Below are 22,215 nucleotides of genomic sequence, written 5' to 3'. Positions count from 1 at the left end.
ATTTATAGAATATTATAATAATATAAAAATGATATAAACAATTTGTCTAAGTCCTTCAAAATTCTATTTTAATACAATTTTGTAATTCCCTAAAATAGGAGAATTTTGTATTATAAATAAAAACAAACCTCTCAAAACTATCTCCTCCTAGAACTCTTGATTCCTTTAATTTCTTCCTTCATATTTTTTCAAAGTCTTTCCCTTTGCAAACAAAGCCTAATAAGATTTTGAAAAAAATCAAGAACTAAGTGAAAAGAATAATGGACGGATAAGACTTTGAGATGTATTTTTCATATAAAATCTATGTGATTTAAATGAACTCAAAAATTGAATTGGAGAATAATTTTAGACAATTTTGTTAAATTATTCAAATTTGATCTATGTTATTATAATACATTCAATATTAAAAATATGTTAATCATAAACTTTAATTTTTTATTATCTACATTTATCAATTTTTTTTAATCACTCTTTGTAAATATACTTTCTTAAAAAAATGAAAAATTTCTCTATTTTTTCTTCTTCATGTATTCCTCTTCTCTCAAAGCCCTCCACTCCCTTCCAAGCTCCAAAAGAGAGCCTAAGTGTTGTAGTAGAGGTTTCTACTCACACAAAATGGATTTAATACTTGTTCTATTAGGTCTAGATTTATGTTATTTTAATTACTTAAATTTGCTGCACTTAAACATTTACATTTAATTAATCTCTTGTTAAAAAATATATATTTTGAGATTTTTTTATAATATTTTAAACTATTATGTAAAAATTATTCAAAAACCCAAAAGATATACATAATTAATAATAGAAATTAAAACTGAGACAATAAAATATTATGGAAATTAAAAATCGAATAAAATTTTCATAAAATATAAAAACAAAATTTCAAAGGGATTGAAAACATATTTATCCATAATTTGAACAAATAATAGTTTAATTTGTGTTCTAAAAGTAATTTTATACAATTTTTACAGCAACATAATAAATTGTTATAATTTAAATATTTATTATCTATATTATAACATGCTAGTAGATTAGACGGTAATAAATAATTGATCAACTTCATAAAATTTGTTAAATTAACTGATTAGATTTCTATCTAACTGATTAGTTGATATCTAATCAATTAGTGATATTTAACTATTCGATTATCGAGTTATGTAGAATAAACAAATTAGTTTAAAACTATTTAATTTTATTTCGATCCATAATTTAAAAGAAAACACTTTGACATAGACGAGTCATAACATAATATAGAAATGACATTAAACACCCGTTCTGAAGCTTTTGTCACAGATGAGGTAGTGTATCCCACTACATGGTCCCCTCTTCCTAAGGATAGCTACAAGATCAATGCTGATGTTGTTAGCTTGGTGCAAGTCTTTGATGTGTTGAAATAATGGTTCTTGCAATTGCCACGTGGAATTTTGATACTCTTTTGGACACAGATGCAGTTGAAGCCTTAAGGTTGCTTTTATCTCTTCAATTTGCTTTTGAAATGAGATTCTCGTGTGTAGAATTGAAGGATACTATCTCAACGTGATTCGAGTCATTCACAAGCTTAGGTGAGACAACTATGACTAATGGTATCCTCTTTATATGACCTTGTTTATTGTAGCATATTTAACTAATACATGAACTATCTTTTTTTTTCCAAAAAATGCCCCCACATTCTTTATAATTGCATTTTCATTTTAACAGCTAACAAAATATCGATTAATCCATACTATCAACCACTTTTAACTTTTTTTAAATATAACTAAAAAATAATAAAATTATAGCAATGCCAATGTGTGTAGACTGCAAAAAAATTATACCTTACAAATCTAATCACATAGTTTTGATTTTAGTTTTTAAAAATTATATAAGAAATATTATTATTATATAGCAAAATTATATAAATTTAGGAAATTTTGTATATTAAAAGTTAAACATAAGTCCAAAAATACATTTTGAACAAATTAACAGCGTAAAAGTAATTAAAATATTTTGAAAAATACATAATATTTATAAGTTAAAATATTTTTGGTTATCATTGAATCAGAGATTCTTCTGAGACGATTAAAGTTGAAATGTCTTATAATGTTAATACACGAAAGTTGAACGAAATTTCTAATTTTATCTATTTTCTCTCTTCTGTTTGATGCACATTTGAGTCACTTTTCTCCTTTCTTTTTTTATGTCACTTCAATTTTTTAAGTGGTCATAATACCACAATATTTTTTATTTTAGAGTGATTTTTGTGCCTTAGTTCATTTGATTTTTTGAGTGGTGATGACTCTTCATCATATGCATATTTTTCATTATTTTTAGTCTTATTTATCTTTAATCATTAGTTAATTTAAGGAGTTATTTGATATATTTTGTTGATTTTAGCTCTTTGATTTAATGAAACATTTATGTTATTATTTCCTTGATTAAGTAGGTATTTTTCGGAGTTTTGTGTTGTTACTTTGTTTTAGTGCAGTTTTCTGAATTTTTGTGAGAAATCAACATGACCTATGTAGAGTATTTCAGTCATAACTGGATTTGTAGATGTCCAATTGGAGTCAAACTAAGTGCAAATGAAAGCTAAGATCCATAGCTACAACTTTCATGAAGACACCGGAACCAAATTCAGACTTGAAAGAGAAGCAAAATGCAATATACGTCAGACATTAGATGATGTGCGCCTGAAGCACGCCAGACGCGCCTGGGGCGCATTTTTGGACCAGTAACACTATCCAGGCGCGCCTAGAGCGTGTTTCCTGCACCTGGGGCGCGCGACGCGCATCAACAACCATAAAAATGCAATTTTTCACTATTTTAGGGATCTTTTTGACTCTTGGGAAGTTGGGAGACTTGTGTCGTAGCATAGAAACTCAAAGACAATCGTTTCTAACATCATTAGAACAGTTTTATCAAGAATCATTCATGAATCCTTCTTGTAATTATTCTCTAATCTCTATCTCTTTTATCTCTGTCATGAGTAACTAAACCCTATTTGTTAGGGATGAGTGTAACAAGATGAAACCCTTATTTTTTATGATTTGATTTCTGGTTATATGAATGAGTTTATTGAATTATTTTTCTCATCTCTGTGCTTAATGCTTTTTATTGTTTGATCAACATTAAAATGTTCTACGATTTGTATTTTGAAACGGAAGTGGACTTTACGAATGCTTGATATGAGAAATTCATGGATTTGTAGTCTAGACATAGGTGCATGTCATGAAACCAGTTAAATTAGTTGCAAAGCAATAATTTACAAGAGAATTTCTATACGGTAATGCTTAATTCTAATCTTAAAACTACTAACGAATTAGGGGTTACTTTGGAATTAAAGGTTCTGTCACTAAGACATTAGGGCAAGAATAATAAAGAGAATTCGGTAATAATTCAATAAAGGAATTCAATAACTAGGATCAAATTAGACACCAAGGTTGAATTCGAAGTGAAACTCATCCCTGACATTTTTCTCAATTTATAAATGATCAATTTTACTACTGCTGTCAATTTTAAATATTATTTCAATCAACTTGGGAACTTTTTGTTCAATTTTAGTAACTAAATATAATTCAATAGTAAAACACAATTCTTGAGTTCGACACTCGGTACTACCGTTTTATTATTACTTGCAACGATTCAGTACACTTGCTGAAACGCTATCAAGTGGTCTTAATATCAATGCCATTTCGGTTTTCGAGCGGTTTTGGTGTTATAGTTCATTCGATTTATGAGTGGTCTTAAATACTATATTTTTAGAGTAACCATTATAGTCATATTAATAGCGTAATTCTAGAACGGTGCAATAAAATACCAATATAGTTTTGATTGAGTTGTTTTATTTTGAGGATATCGTAATTGATAGTATTCCATGAACAATTTTAAACAGTATCACGAAACGTCTACGATGCGTTGAACCACTTTTTAAAAATATACTATTGATGGTATGTTCAATGGAATCACTTTTCTCTATATTTTTTTCAACAAAATTTATACACATGCTGCCTAGAAAATCAGTAAAACATTAAGTGTTTTTCAATAAATTTGATTGAATATATTAATGTCGATCATTATAATTTACTGATATTGATGTACACGTTATAAAGTTAGCAACAGATGATAAAATTAATTTTTTTTCCTATGAAATTTGAACAAAAAACATACATAATAGTAATGATATCATTTGATAAATAATAATTATGATAAGAAAAAATTATATTAATTAGTCAAAATTATATATTAATTTAATTTACTTATAATTTTTTATATTTATTATTTAAATATAATTGAATTGATATACACGAGACAAAATTAACCATTAGACAAAGTTAATTATTTATAGACACAAAATAATTTTTTTTATAAAATCTAAACAAGAAACGTAGATAATACACCGTATAATAAACAAAAATTATGTTGATAAGAAAAAATTAATTAATTAATTGAAACTATATCTTAATTCAGTTTATTTGTAATTCTTTGATATTTATTATTTAAATATAGTTAAATTGATATACATAAAATAAAGTTAACATCTGATGATAAATTTATTAATGTCAATATACTTATATTAATTTATTGACATGACAAATTGAATCACCGCTAATAAAATTAAAATTTATATTATAACATCACAAAATAAAAAACAAATTAAAATTTATATTGTAACATCACAAAGTCAAAAACCATCAAAAACCAACTATCGATTTACTATTTAGCAATGTATACGAACCGCCCTTACCCGCACATATGCACATGTTTTTTTACTAGTAAGCAAAGAAAACGATGGATCGTTTGGAAAATATAGTTTTCTGAACTCATAAAAATATAGTCTTCCGTTACTCATAAAAATAGATACCAAAAATGTAATTTTGGTGCTCCATTTAAATAAATATCCAATTTTAGTTTTTCTTCTTTTATTCTTCACAATTTTAGCCTTCAATTTTTAAAATTGGATGCGACAATATCTTATGTAGCGATGTAAAATTTTAGTTTTATTTTAAATTACTTAATATTGTTTTAATAATTTGTGAAAAATTCAAAATTCCAATATCTTTTTAAGATTATTTTTCTTTGATTTTTAAAATAAAAAATTTATATATTTTTTTTAAATTACAATTTTTGTCTAAATTATGTTTAACAAAAAATTAATTTAAACAAGAGTAATTTTAGAAAAGTATTTTATTTTTATTTTTATAAATTATTAAAGTGGTATTAAATAATATAAATTAAGAGATTAATTCTATTTACTACATTGTAGATTTTTTTACAGATACATTCAATCAAATTGAATCGTTTTACTATTTATTTTATGTTAGTTCCTAAAATATCTCTACAAAATTATATATTGACTAATTTAATTATATGCATATATATAAAAAAATTACATTGTTAATATATTCAAATAAAATTCTTAAAAGTACATGTAAATTGCGCAGATGTTCTCTATACATAAATAATGAACACGTATAATTTTTCTATTCAAAGTCACGAAAATAAATAATTCTAAATATTGTCAATAGATTAATATATATAAACTTTTCAAATTTGGTAGTCAAAGCATGGATGAATTAAAGGATATTAAGCTACACCATTCATTATCCTATTTTATATTATATGATGACCGACTTTGTTTCTATCAAAAGATGACTATTCTTTTTCTACTTAGAAAAAAGGGCATCAACTTATGATGGAGTTTGACTAAAATGTAGCATCAAGTTTTTATAAGTTAGAATATTATTACATTAATTTGTAAATACTTTTGTTTATTTATTATTACTTCAAATAATAATAAATTGACTTTGAGGATATGTTTGATTGTGAAAAAAAAGTTAGAAGAAGGAAATAAATGAAATAGAGTATGACAATGTACAAATAAATTATCTAACAATTTCCTATATTTTTCCGTTTTTGAGCGAGAACGACTTCCAAAACCATTGTTGCAACACGTAGAATAGCGAGAAAATAAGATTTGAATACAAGTGGGAAAATGGAATAACAAAAATAAGAGCCTTTGTTGTTCGCTACTTTGCAGTGAAAAACAAAGTGATGAATCTCACAACTTTTTAATCTCTCCTCTCTATTTTACGGCATTCCAAACAAAAAAGTCACCGTCTTTTCTTTCTTCCTTATTTCTCCTCAAACAAACACCATAAGTATATTACTCTATCCATAAGTGGACGGGAAAACCCAAATTAAAGGATGACGTCATTGTTCAACAACCATTATAAGATATAGATTTGAAAAAGGGAATCAAGTTATGATGGGGTTGGACTAAAAAGTGGCATCACTAAGTTGGGATATTATTAACTTAATTTTAAACAATAACTACTTTTTTTTATAGATAGAAGAGATGGTAATGCTATTAAAAATTTACATATAATTATAAAATTTTAAGATCAAATCTAATATATGATGTTCAATTAATAATTTTGATATTTATTAATTAAATTAAAATTTAAAGATAATTTCAATTATTCTTATATATAGTTATTTATTATTATTTTAAATAATTAAATGATTTAAAGTATTTATAAGATCTATCTCAATTGATAAATGTCGATGTATTAGATATTATATTAGATATTATGTCTCGAGTTTAAATTCAATATTTCACAATTATAAACAAACTTCTTTATTATTTTACTTCGCAGAAGAAAAAAAAATAACTTCAAATATATTAATTTAGAGATCCATGCAATTGGACACAAAAAGTCGATTAAAGAGATGATGTTATTCAACTATTATTATAAACTAGAGATATTTGGGTTAGAAAAAAAAAATATATATATATATATATAGATATTTGGTTTTTGACTTAATTTCTACAAAATTTTAAATTTAGGGCACCGTTTGAAGTAATTTTCTGTTTTATGTCTAAAATTTTCAAAAATAAAAATAATTTTCAGTTTTAAATTCTGAAATTTATTTTGAGTTAATTTGTAGTTTTTTTGTGCAAAAAAAAATTATTGAGACATATAATTATAAAATATGAGTTTTTGATTAAAAAAATTTATTTTAAATAATATAATAATTTAAATACAAAATTTTATTTATTTTATAACGATAGTGGAAAAAGTAATAGTTAAGTTTAAATCTAATATATGATGTTCAACTAATAATTTTAATATTTATCAATTAAATTAAAATTTAAAAGATAAATTCCAATTACTCTTATATAGAGTTATTTATTATTATTTTAAATAATTAAATGATTTAAAGTATCTATAATATCTATCTCAATTGATAAATGTTGATATATTAGATATTATGTCTCGAGTTTAAATCTAATATTTCACAATTATAAATAAATTTCTTTATTATTTTACTTCGTAGAAGAAAAAAAAATGACTTCAAATATATATTAATTTAGACCATCCATGCAATTGAACACAAAAAGTCGATTAAAAAGATGATTTATTCAACTATTATTATAAATTAGAGATATTTGGGTTAGAACAAAATATATATATATATATATATATATTTGGTTTTTGACTTAATTTCTACAAAATTTTAAATTTAGGGCACCGTTTGAAGTAATTTTCTGTTTTATGTTTAAAATTTTCAAAAATCAAAATAATTTTCAGTTTTAAATTCTGAATTTTATTTTGAGTTAATTTGTAGTTTTTTTGTGAAAAAAAAAATAATTATTGAGACATATAATTATAAAATATAAGTTTTTAATTAACAAAATTTATTTTAAATAATAAAATAATTTAAATACAAAATTATATTTATTTTATAACGATAGTGGAAAGAGTAATAGTTGGAGGCGGCTGACATACAACTGTCAAATTGGTGATCGAAGACTAATAATAATAAAAATAATAATTGATAATGATAAAAATGATGATTTATGTTGTAGTGGTCGATGTTGTAGTGGTCGAAATAATAGTCAATAATTAATAATAATGAAACGTAAAAACTAAAATTAAAACAAGAATCATAAATCATCTTTTTATAGTTTTAGATTTTAGTGCAAATCTATTTTTAAATTTAGTAAAAAATATTCTCATTTTATCCAAATAACAATTTTTTATTGAAAATTCTAACGCATCTCAAATATTATTTCTAAAGGTGAAAACTTATAAAAATAAAATAAAATAAATAGTTCTATTTTTAAGTTAACTTTCAAACTAAAATCATAACCACCTCAATTTTTTTTTAAATGCTAATAATATTCGTTAAATGTGGAGAGAAAATTAAATTCATAATCTCCTTATCACTATAAATTTATATGTTCTTCTCCTAAACCACCAAATGGTCACATTATGTCACAACTATCTCAAATTAATCCTAAAGTTTTTTCTTACAATATTTGACATTCATGTTGTCTTCCAAAAATATGCATATAGACAGAAGCGCCAACCCCGTTCCCACATGGGGACAGATGGGGCATGATCGCACCGACTATGTCCGTTGTCCGAGGCCCCATCGCTACACACTGTTTTTGTTGCCATATCATCCGCTGCACCTATCAATACAGCTTCATACCACTCGGCACCACGACATTCATTTACAGCTATTGTAGTTCGCACGGTAACGGAAAATTTAAGCTAACTTGCTACGTAATTGCTAACAACTTCGTATCTCTATCATTTATACATGGGGCAACGAATATTTAGGTGGACTAAAAATTCAACTTAATAAATCAACTTTTTGTGTTTTTTTTTTTATAAATAATTTAGTGCCTAATCAATAGTTTAGTTCCTCTCATTTAATTTTTTTTTTAATCTTTGTTAACCATTTTTTTTTTAAGTTTTTCGTAATTATATATATAAAATTTTATACAAATATAAAATTATTGAAATTCATGAAAATTAACGGTGTTCAATAAAAAAAATATAAGATGTTAATTTTAATATATATTAATAATATATTAAATTATTTTAAATTTATACAAAATTTTACATGCATTATCTATACTATATTAACTTTTGACCAAAGAAAAAAAATAAAAATAAAAATGTAACATAAAAAAAATAGAGATGATCAACAAAAGTTGAAAGATATTTGAATTATATTAGAGATAGTGTCATACAACCTACATTCACTATAATCCACCCGAACCCATCCCGATTTGGACGGGAAAACCGCTTTAATTGTATGTGGATGCATACTTTTTTCGAAATTAAAATTCAGATACGAATATGAATTTGAGGTGTTGATATCCACCTCACACCTGCACCGCTAATAATATTGTTGATATTTTTAAATTTAATATACATGTACTTATTCAATATATTTAATATTTTTTTAAATATTATAAAAATATAATTTTCTCTCTATAAAAAATATAATTTGAATATTTTTTAAATTTATTATTATATAATTATTTGATTATATTAATTATAAATAAATATAACTTTTAAATTTATTATTTTATATATATGAATGATTGTGAAACAGAAAATTGAACCCCACACTTAATAAGATACGGGGCATATTCGGATTTTCCCCGATGTCATGATTGTTAGTTACAATTTAATTACTGTAGTTAAAAATTAGTTGTTTTATTTTAGGTATATAAGTTTCATCATACCTACTATTAATGTAATTATTTTTTTCTTTTGATCGATACAAAAATTATCTTCATTTTTCTCTCTTTTATACTTAATATTAATATTTTACATATTCTATTATAGTATTAGAGAGATAATTATTGTACGACTTTTTTTCAAAGTTTTTTTTGAATTTTTTTTCATAGAAATTTAATTGGTTTATTTATTCTTTATTTGATTCTTGAATAATTTTACTTTACATAAATGGTCATATAATTTTATTTTAAATTTAAAAAATTATATAAGGAATATTATTATGTAACTAATTATATAAATTTAGGAAATGTACATGAAAATACGTCCAAAAATTTATTTAAAAAAAATTAACAGTATAAAAATAAATAAGATATTTTGACACAATACATAATATTTATAAGATAAAGCATTTTTAATTATTATTGAATTGAAGATTCTAGTCATACGATTAAAGTTGAATTCTCTTGTAATGTTAATACATTAGTTGTTTTGAATTATATATTTTGACCGACGTGTAAGAAGAGATCAAATTACCATACTTCATGTTACATGGTTAATAGTCTAGAAATTGACTTAAAGACTGCAATTATTAAGTCTTAGACATTACTCAAGTATTAAAGATGCTTGTGCATGTGAGAATCACACAACTTATATCATCATAGTCATTATTCTAAGCATATATCATCAACAAATGTACATACACACAAACAAATCATCAACATATAAAACAGCTATCAGCTATATAAATATATCGATTTGATTCAATTCATTTCTCATCAACTACTACTGTTATACCTTGATATTTAGTTTTGTTATTTCTGTACACTTTTCTTTAACAATTGTCTTTTGTTCTTTATAAAACAAAATTAAATAATATGGGTTTAAAATCATTAAAATAAACTTTTTGAATTTAAAAATATATAAACTACTTTTATATCTACTTTAACTATATTAACATTGATAATATTAAATAAGAAAACAAAAAAAGTTATTTTAAATATTATATTGACAACGGTTCATCGTTAAATTCAAATTAAAGAAACAAATATAAGTGTGGTTTAATGTGAGATGCCTGAATTACATAATAAGAGGCACAAAATATTATATTTATATTTATTTATCATATGTTACTTATATGCATTCTCCTTCCCTTAATAGTAAATAAATATTGGTCAAACAAGTAACTTTAATGCTGATGAATGACTTTTTTGTTACCGATGGCGATGAATGACTTTGAGATATACAATTAGTAAGATTTTCTTTACAACTTTGAATATCACTTTTTCAGTGAATACTTATAACTTTTGTAGCTAATTTTGAAGACTTTAATTGTTAATTTCATCACTTCAAAATATAAAATAAAAAAGTTAAGCTTTTCTCAATGAAAATATTGTTTTTGCCCAAATTATTTGTTTGATCTTTTATGGTTCCATAGTTTTTTGCAACCGAATGTTCCATCCATAATTCTAACAATTCAAAACTACATGTTCGTAAGAAAAACTATACGTTATCAATGTTAACAATAAGAAACAAAGGACAAACTTGGCAAAATATGGAAAAAGAAGAAAAAAATTATATTATTAAATAGATTAAAGTATTATACTTCTTCCCTCTTCCTGAGAAGAAATAGTATAATGAAATATAAAATTAAATGAAGTATAATTCTACACTTCAAATTTTCTTGGTTAAAATGTAGTTTCATTCATTCATTTTATAAGAAAATCAAAAAACTAAAAATTATTTCGCAAAGTTATTAATTTTGAAAAACTAAACTTACTTTTTGTTTTTAAAATTTCGATAAAAAACCATAAAATTTACAAAAAAACAAAAACTTTACTTCACAAAATTAGAGTAATATCAAAGAAAGATATTTTAAAAAAAGAATAAATCATGTTGGCCTAAACAAATTTTATACCGACAATAAATATAAATATTTAATTTTATATCTCATTAAAAATCAATAACTTCATCAATAAAGAATCATTCAATTATTGATATATGATTTATTATTGTTGTAAAACTTTCAATTATTGATATATGATTTATTATTGTTGTAAAACTTTTTATAATGATAGTAGATAGTTATTAAACCTTTTTGCTAGTAACATTTTTTGTTATATTTTTATTGTTGAAGTTTTGAAACAAAAGAAAAGTCATTTGAAAATAGAATATTCGATTTTTTTTCAAAAAGTTTACAAATAAAGAAAATAATTATAAAAAATTGTTTTGTTTTTATTTTCAGAAATTTTTAAGGTAATTCTTTTAAATGTTATTTTTTTTAAAGTGGTATTATTTAATTAAACTTAAATTTCATGTTTCGTGTTTGCCATCAAATTAAAATTGAAATTGAAAATCTGACTCAATATCAATAATTTAAAAATTAAGAGGACAAAAATGAAAAATTTGATAAAATAAGGATTCTTAACTATTTCATTTATATCACAAGAAATAAAACTTCATAAAGCTAATGGTTGAATTGAGATTCTAATACTCGGATTTATTTTATTTGTTATTTCTCAATTTATGATTCATTTAGAAAGATAAAAAAAAGTTAAAATATTAAATTCCACCACTTAGTGGTCCCACCATCATTTAATGTTTATTTGTTTCATGATTGAATAATCAAAAAGTAAAATAAATAATAACAAAATATATAGTTGATATTAAATGTAATTAATGAAGGTGATTATAATATTAAATCAATGGCCTCTATGAAGGCATAAAGTAGCTACAAAAGCCCACCACGCGTCTCTTAATCACTACAGAATCCAATTGTCGGTAGCCAATCGCAGCCGGTAGAGTGACCGGACACGCGTCAGTTAATTCTTTTTCTCTCTATTACTCACACTTACACTTCGTCATCTTTTATTCTTCACACGACCCGAAAAGTTAAAAAGCAACACTTTCCACCTGCACAATTATCACCCACCATAATTTCCGGTTCAATTACGCCGGAATTTCTTCTCATGCTTCCCTATCCACTTCACTCCTCGCCGGAACCACAGCCGTTCAGATTCTCCGATACTAAAACCAAAACCTCTCTCACAGCAATACTTCAATCAATTTTCTCCCTTCAAAATCCTCGAGCATGTATTCTCTTCACCGTCCTCTTCATCCAGATCCTCCTCCTCTTCCGCCTCCGTAGTTTCCCCATCTCAATTCCCACCCCTCATCACAACCTCAATCACCTCGCCGTCGTCGAAACGGCCGCCACTTCAAACATCACTGAATTGAATTCCGCTCCCACTAACGATGATGACCAATGCGTCTCCGGTAGGGTTTTCGTCTACGACCTTCCTAAATTCTTCAACCAAGAAATCCTCGATAATTGCGACAATCTTAATCCGTGGAGTTCACGGTGCGATGCTCTCTCCAACGATGGATTCGGAGAGAGTGCAACCGGACTCGACGGAATTATACCGGAGAATCTGCTTCCGGCTTGGTATTGGACGGACCAATTCGTCTCCGAAATTATTTTCCACAACCGTATACTAAACCACAAATGCAGAACAATGGAGCCAGAATCCGCTACGGCGTTCTACATACCATTCTACGCTGGACTCGCAGTGGGGAAGTACTTATGGATGAACTCCACGGCAAAGTATCGCGATCGTCACTGCGAGATGATGCTGAGGTGGCTTGGAGATCAGCCACATTACAAAAAATCCAACGGTTGGGATCACTTCATCACGATGGGGCGCATCACATGGGATTTTCGCCGCTCCAAGGATGAGGATTGGGGTTCTAGTTGCATCTACAAGCCAGGGATAAGAAACATCACACGCCTTCTCATCGAACGCAACCCTTGGGACTATTTTGATATAGGTATCCCCTACCCCACAGGATTCCACCCTAATTCCTATTCTGACATCACGCGCTGGCAGAGTTTCGTTCGCGAGCGTCGTCGGAACGCGCTATTCTGCTTCGCTGGCGCGCCACGCCGCGCCTTTCAAAATGATTTCAGGGCAATTCTGTTGAGTCAGTGTCGCGACTCGGATGGGTCGTGTCGCGCCGTGGACTGCGCTGGGTCTAAGTGTTCGAATGGCACATCTGCTATCACAAAAACATTTCTCGACTCTGATTTTTGTTTGCAGCCGAGAGGGGATAGCTTCACGCGCCGGTCTATTTTCGATTGTATGGTGGCCGGTTCGATACCGGTTTTTTTCTGGCGGCGAACCGCGTATTTACAGTATGAGTTCTTTTTGCCGGATAAACCGGATAGTTACTCGGTTTACATAGACCGGAACGCGGTAAAAAACGGGACATCCGTGAAAAGCGTGCTTGAGAGTTACACAAAAGAAGAAGTGAGAAAAATGAGGGAGAAAGTGATTGAGTACATTCCAAGGATGATTTATGCAAAAGATAACAAAGGGATAGATGGTATGAAGGATGCATTTGATTTTGCTTTGGAAGGGGTATTTGCAAGGTTCAAGAATCAACTACAACCAGGGTTTCACAAATGGAAATAAGTGTGAGGTAATAAAGTGCATTGTATGGTAGTATTAGATTTAGAGGAAAAAATAAAGTATAAATAAATAATGATATAATAAGCTTGTTTTGTTTCACATAAATTTGGTAGGTTAGGGAGTTTTTTGCTTTACAGGTCTTATTCATATATAGGATGTATCATATTAAATTGTGATTCTTTTTCCCAGGATGATTATACAATTTATGAATATTGATAATCTGTTGTAGTGGTGCTATAATATTAAGAATATGTTTATTTTTGGATGAGATATATTAAGACGTTTAGTGGTATAATAAAATTGACAGTGTCATAAAAAACCTTTATACTTTTCCATAAAAAAATAGAAGTGAGTTAACTTTTAATAAAATTGAAAATTTGATAACCATTATTTTATTTTGACATTTTTAAGAGAAGTTTAAAATCTCAAAAATTCTATTTTAATATTTAAAAATTTAAAAATTTAAAAATTTAAAAAATTAAAAATTTAAAAATTTAAAAATTTAAAATTTGTTTGAATTTTTTGTTTTTAATAATTATTTTATAAAACTATTTTTAATATTATATGTTTTTAAATTAAAAAAATAAAATAGATAATTAGTGTTTTACTTTTTATTTTTCAGTTTTTTTAACTATTTAGTAAATAATAGTTTTAAAAATTGAAGTTGTTAAATAGATTTTTTTTAAATTAAAAAAAAATAATTTTCTAAATATAATAGTTTTTAAAAACTAAAAAGCAAAAAACACAGTTAAACAAACCTTTAATTACTTTATCTCTCTACTTTAAGCATTTTGCTTTTATTGAACAACTTTGATTTTTTTTTAAAATCAAAATGTAATTAATAGTATTTTTCCTATTATACTTTTAAAATCTTAAAAATATAGATTAAATGAATTTTATTTTTTCTTAATAAATAAAAAATAAAAAAACTAAATTAATATAAATTTAATATTTATTAATATGTTGTCTAAATTTAAAAGAACCAACGTTCATAAACGAAGTAAATATCTTTCAACCAAATTTGTCTACAATATTATATTATATGGAATGAAATTTATTTCATGAGACCAACACCTCATTACAATATCAGCTTCACTTATATTTTGCGTCAATTATTAATTTTGACAGTTAAATAATCACTCCATATCAATACGAATGCCACCATTAATACAATTAGGTAACAAATAAATAAATAATTTGACTTAATTAAATGATATCATAAATAAGGCTGCACAATTTTTCTCAGAGACCAGAATATATATTTATTGTTATTTTTTAATTAATTAGTATAAATATTTTAATTAATAAATAACACCTATAATTTGTTGACTTAAATAAAATTAATATAGAAGTGAAATAAAAGTGGATTTGAGTTTTATATATAAAATCATCTTTGATCTATTTTTATTATTGTTTTATTTAGTAAATATCTAATCCTAATTTGAGTATTTTTGAAAATTGTTGAGGGTTATCATCGTGATTTATTTGTTTAAAATTTATTTTACAATAATATATATCATAAATTTATTTATAAATTTCTTCATTATAGAGTTACTTGACTTTTATCTCCTAATTAATTATTTTTTATTTTAATTTTAAAAGAGATGATATTTTTTTAATTTTATAAAAAATAATAAATTCTACCATAATTAACTCACACAATTGTAAGACCCTAAATCTAAATCTAAACAAAACATTCGATATAACAATATTGATATTTTTTTTTTACTGATGCTAATTCACTATTTGTTTATCATACAATCATAAATTATATAAATTTGACCTTTTAATATATTGTAGTGGGAAATGCAAAGAAATTATATCTCAAGCATTACTAATCATCATAAAACCAAGCATTACAAGTTTACTCTTTAACCAAAATAATTAGTTTATATTCATATGATAATATTTATTGTTGATTGCAAAAAGGATGTATAATAGTCAGAGATAATTATTACACTTGAAAAATTATTTATATTCATATGATAATGTTAATTGTTGATTGCAAAAAGGATGTACATCTTATAGAGGTATGATGGTAGAATTAAAATTATTACACTTGAAAAATTGAAATAAAATCTTATAAATAGAGACAACACAGTTTTGTAAGAGAGTTGTATTTAAAGAAAAATATATGTGAGTTATTAATATTAAAATGACTCGTTTCTTTCAAAAATAATAATAATAATAAATAAAACAAACCAACTGCCTCCACCTCATCTCATTTTTCTATTTCACTTTCCCTCCTTTCTTTAGGTTACTTTTTCCTCTCACCATCGTTTTCATTTTTTTCCTTTTTTCTATCTCTTTGTTTCTTCTCACTCCACAATATTTAAACCCTCAACTCATATAAGGAATTTAACATTCCCAAGAGCATAATTTCTCATACTTCTACAAATTTTCTTGGTTAGAATTTTGGGTTAGGGTTTGTGCTCTAAGGAATGAGAATGATACCCATTTCTTAAGAGTTGTTTATTGAGACTCTTTGAGGTAAATACATAACTTTAATGCTAATATAAATATCTAGAAAAATGTAATTTTGGGTAAAAATATTATTTTTTGTGCTTAGAGTAGATTTAAATGATTTTTATGGTTTCCTAGAGTTAGCTAAACTTTAGAATAATTTTTCAAAAGTCTTCAGAAATTTTTTTGTTACTCAGATTTGTCAGTTGAGGTCTGGACTACTACTCTGAAAGTTGTTGGAGAACAAACTTAGGCGATTCTCCATAGTTGTGAGTTGACGTCAGTCATCGTCATATATTTTATAATGCTATAATTATTATATTACTTGTTTTCTATATTAAAGTATTTATTGAAATAATTGAGGAACAAAACATTTGAAATTTATCTCGATTTCTTCATTTATTTAATTTAATGGTCTTTGTTATATAATATGGTATTAGTTTGATTTACGTATGAGTTAAAGTATTTAAATATTGAATTGTTATGTGATTGGATATCTTTTTCATGAATTAAGATGAATATTTTTGAAAATTGTTGAGGGTTATCATCGTGATTTATTTGTTTAAAATTTATTTTACAATAATATATATCATAAATTTATTTATAAATTTCTTCATTATAGAGTTACTTGACTTTTATCTCCTAATTAATTATTTTTTATTTTAATTTTAAAAGAGATGATATTTTTTTAATTTTATAAAAAATAATAAATTCTACCATAATTAACTCACACAATTGTAAGACCCTAAATCTAAATCTAAACAAAACATTCGATATAACAATATTGATATTTTTTTTTTACTGATGCTAATTCACTATTTGTTTATCATACAATCATAAATTATATAAATTTGACCTTTTAATATATTGTAGTGGGAAATGCAAAGAAATTATATCTCAAGCATTACTAATCATCATAAAACCAAGCATTACAAGTTTACTCTTTAACCAAAATAATTAGTTTATATTCATATGATAATATTTATTGTTGATTGCAAAAAGGATGTATAATAGTCAGAGATAATTATTACACTTGAAAAATTATTTATATTCATATGATAATGTTAATTGTTGATTGCAAAAAGGATGTACATCTTATAGAGGTATGATGGTAGAATTAAAATTATTACACTTGAAAAATTGAAATAAAATCTTATAAATAGAGACAACACAGTTTTGTAAGAGAGTTGTATTTAAAGAAAAATATATGTGAGTTATTAATATTAAAATGACTCGTTTCTTTCAAAAATAATAATAATAATAAATAAAACAAACCAACTGCCTCCACCTCATCTCATTTTTCTATTTCACTTTCCCTCCTTTCTTTAGGTTACTTTTTCCTCTCACCATCGTTTTCATTTTTTTCCTTTTTTCTATCTCTTTGTTTCTTCTCACTCCACAATATTTAAACCCTCAACTCATATAAGGAATTTAACATTCCCAAGAGCATAATTTCTCATACTTCTACAAATTTTCTTGGTTAGAATTTTGGGTTAGGGTTTGTGCTCTAAGGAATGAGAATGATACCCATTTCTTAAGAGTTGTTTATTGAGACTCTTTGAGGTAAATACATAACTTTAATGCTAATATAAATATCTAGAAAAATGTAATTTTGGGTAAAAATATTATTTTTTGTGCTTAGAGTAGATTTAAATGATTTTTATGGTTTCCTAGAGTTAGCTAAACTTTAGAATAATTTTTCAAAAGTCTTCAGAAATTTTTTTGTTACTCAGATTTGTCAGTTGAGGTCTGGACTACTACTCTGAAAGTTGTTGGAGAACAAACTTAGGCGATTCTCCATAGTTGTGAGTTGACGTCAGTCATCGTCATATATTTTATAATGCTATAATTATTATATTACTTGTTTTCTATATTAAAGTATTTATTGAAATAATTGAGGAACAAAACATTTGAAATTTATCTCGATTTCTTCATTTATTTAATTTAATGGTCTTTGTTATATAATATGGTATTAGTTTGATTTACGTATGAGTTAAAGTATTTAAATATTGAATTGTTATGTGATTGGATATCTTTTTCATGAATTAAGATGAAATGAGAGATGATTTTAAATACATGTTTTTGGAAAATCGTTATAATTATGAAATCGTTAACGGTGTTAGGTGCTCCTAGTTACCTCGTTTTGATTATGGAAAATCACCCGTTAGATGGAGTCGCCCCTATGAGAAATGTCATCCGTAGGACGAGAGAACTATCCGTTAGATGGCCACCCCAAAGAAAAATGTCACCCTTAGGAAGAAAGGACTATCAATGAGATGAAGCCACATCTTGGTTCTCAAGAATTTGTATTTTTACTTGGTTGATTTTTATGATGATTTTAAGATTGTTCATTTTGATTTTATTTCGTTATTAATTAGATTTTTAATATTTCTATCTAAACGACTAAATTATAAGTTTAATGATTTTATATGAGTATATTTTAATTGAAAATTATCTAGATTTTTAAGTAATATTGTTTAACATAATTGCCACCAAATTGTAAAACAATTATTCGTGTTTTCGTGTGTTTACCTTCTAGTTGATGATGATTGTTGTCTCATCACTAAGTCTTTGTGACTTACCCCTTTATGTTGTTATTTTTTTTCCAGATTCACAGACAGCTGAATAGCAAGCTGTTAGTAGATTCAAGTCTCGACAAAATTTCTTTTTGGTAGGCCTCTTTGATCGATGACCATTTTTTTGTAAAGTCTGATGTAATTTACAGCTTTTTTGAGTCTAGAAGTCTTTTTGGGAAATGTATTAAACAATTAAATTATGTTGTTTGGATTATGATTGAATTGAAAGTTAAACATGAATTTTATAAATTTGGGAACATTGAAGTTACGTAAAGTACTCTGTCGAAATTTCGAAAAATATTATATATTGTTTGAAATGATTATTGAGGACTAATTAGTCGCTTAATACTTAAGTTAGTTGATAGGTTTGTCATACTATGAATATAGCTTGTGCGTCGGTCACCGCGTTTAGTTTTCGAGTCGTGATAACTACCTTTGTGCTTTTATATAATATTTTGTTGATTGAATCATAAAAATTAAAAAAGTTTATTGTAGTATTAAATTTATCAGTAATTTAAATTATTTTACCTTTAAGAGAGATAATTAGTTTATGTTTTTATTGTAATATTTATTTCATATTATAAAAAAATGTAAGTATAATTAGAGGTGAAGTTAATAAAAAATAATTAATGCTGTCGAAAATTTAAAAAAAATCTTACATAAGACAAGAAAAAAATTTCAATAGAATTTTATATTTAGAGACATAAATAATATAAAACAACACATACATTTATCATATTTACACTTTTTGTTTGCTATGAATGGATGTGTATGCACGAGAGACCATTTGAATAATTATAAGTATATGTAAAGAAATATGAGACCATTTGAATAATTATAAGTATATGTAGATAAATATGTGTATTTTGTGTCTGGGATGATTAAATTATATTGATTTAATATTATATTAATTATATATCGTTTAATAACGTTTTACTTAATATGTATTTTTATAAATTTCACTATTTTAATGAAATATTATATCATATACATAATCTCTATAGAATTTTGGATTATTTTATGCTTTTATTGAGTGAGTTTTGGTTTTAATAATTTGAATTTTTTATTTAGATTATGTCCACATAATTTAAGATTGTTATTGTTTTAGTTCTTGATGTATATTCATCCATGTTAGATAATGTGACATACTACATTATATATTTAGTGTTGAGGAATAAATTCTAAATTAAATATTTTGATGATAATCAGACAAAATTAATTAATCTTTCAATTATGATTCTAAAAATGTGTTGTTATTTAACATGTGTTTTTGAGTGAATTAATCAAATACATGCATCATATAGAACAAAAAATATCAATTTGAAAGAAGCAAGATCAAATCTGAGAAGTAAGAGTGTTCTGACTATTAATCAGAAAAAACGAAGATCGTTCTAACTTTTATATCTTTATTTCGAGAACGTTTTGGTTCATTAAAGAACAAAGTCATTGTGCAATCAAAATCAAACGAGTTCATCCAGATGCATAGCAAACCACCAAAAACCTATCACAAAGAAACAAAACTACATTTTCGAGCACTCTGGACATATTTGAAATCAATAAGATCAAAACAATAAACAAAATGTAAAATGCAAGATCGACTTTCAAATTGATGACTTAGATAAACAAATACAATTTGGAGAAATGAGACGCTACATCATTGACACAAGAACATAATATCATGATTTACAAACAATTGTCAAGAATTACAAATACAAGCAGCTGACAAAAAAAAAAAAAAAAACGAAGAATGTTTTGATGATCATGTAGGAACAATCTTTGTTAATTTGAGCTGTTAATTCATAGACCAAACAACCTGTCTTCCAATGGCTATATGAGCTGACACAGACCTTCAAAAAGCCTATAAAAGGAACATCAAGACAAATGAGTTTTCATCAGCTCAAAGTGCAAAAAAAAAAAAAAAAAACCATTCACTTAAAATCATTATTCTTAAGAAGTATAAGCTCCAAAATCAAACAACCGCTCCAACTCTTCTACATTAGATTTAAGGATCTATTTTTTAAGTCTAATTGCTTAAAACTTAACTCAAACAAGTGTTGAGTAAATGTTGATCTATCAATCCTCTTCACAACAATTTATCTAAAACTAAAATACTATAGAATATAGAAATAGTTGAGTACTATTAAGAAATCCTTTTGTACTTTAAAAGGGTAAAGTGTAAATACTCTTCTGGACATAAAGGTAATCATTGAAAATCCTTTAAAGGTTGAAAGGTTAACTATTGTAACAGATCAAAGCTGATCTCGATCATTTGTGGGAAAAGCAAGAACGTTCTTGCCTGAACATTTTAGTGAAAAATGTCACAACTGTGAGGACTGAACATAACCCATTTTGAGTGAATCAGAATATATTCTTGTGTGAATTATCTTTTAACTTATCTCATTTTATTTTCACTTGCACAACACTAATCACTTTGTGAAGTTTTTATAATTGTATTCTAACGAAGAATATTCTGCCTTTATCAAACCAAGATCAATTTTGAGATTTTTTTAAAAATACAGAAATAAAATTCAAAAAGGGGAATCATAATTCAAATTACCTCTTTATTGTGATCAATAGTGTCATTTCATGTAGCGCCATGTTGTGCTAAGTTGACACATCACTAATGTCATAATCATTCGATGGCGATTGTCAAGTGACAATGATAAAAAATAAAATTAACAAAATTACAAGGATCAAAAGCAAAACAACTATAAGTTATAGGGACCAAAATCATAAACTACTTAAAGAAAATATATTTATATATCCAATTTACAATGATGAAAATCTATAAATTACAGTGATAAAAAACTTGCATATGCAAGATAACTGAAGTTGGAAACTAATTTTGTTTATATATGATTCTACATAGAATATTAGTATTACATTAGACAAAAAGATAATTTTGCACGTTGAGATTCAAGCGTTGGTATCAAGCTCTATTGGGATGCCATTTTCAATAATCTTTTTTGTTAGATTGACACCTTGCTTTATCATAGACTTAACTAACAAAGAGTGGGAGATCACTCTTCATCATCATATTCTTTGAAAAGATAACGTTTGGACCAATATTCCTAGTTCCTACCAAGATAGGAGATATGAGTTTTGAGCTCTTATCAAGTTACCCGAGCCTTATATGGATTTATCGTCGGTTTTATTGCCTAACGCGATAGGGGTCTCCTTCTTTAGAGA

General features: G+C 25.7%; 1 protein-coding gene across 1 annotated transcript; it reads left to right on the top strand.

Annotated features, from left to right (window-relative positions):
• Positions 1–12,269: 12,269 nt before the first annotated feature.
• On the top strand, positions 12,270–14,259 carry LOC101495440 (xyloglucan galactosyltransferase XLT2). The gene has a single exon (XM_004496594.4). It carries the CDS (start codon positions 12,488–12,490, stop codon positions 13,988–13,990), a length of 1,503 nt encoding a protein of 500 aa, XP_004496651.1. The 5' UTR covers positions 12,270–12,487; the 3' UTR covers positions 13,991–14,259.
• The last annotated feature ends 7,956 nt before the right edge of the window (positions 14,260–22,215 follow it).

Source organism: Cicer arietinum, chromosome 4, assembly GCF_000331145.2.
Source record: "Cicer arietinum cultivar CDC Frontier isolate Library 1 chromosome 4, Cicar.CDCFrontier_v2.0, whole genome shotgun sequence".
Lineage (NCBI taxonomy): Eukaryota > Viridiplantae > Streptophyta > Magnoliopsida > Fabales > Fabaceae > Cicer > Cicer arietinum.
This window is presented reverse-complemented; position numbering and strand designations above follow the sequence as displayed.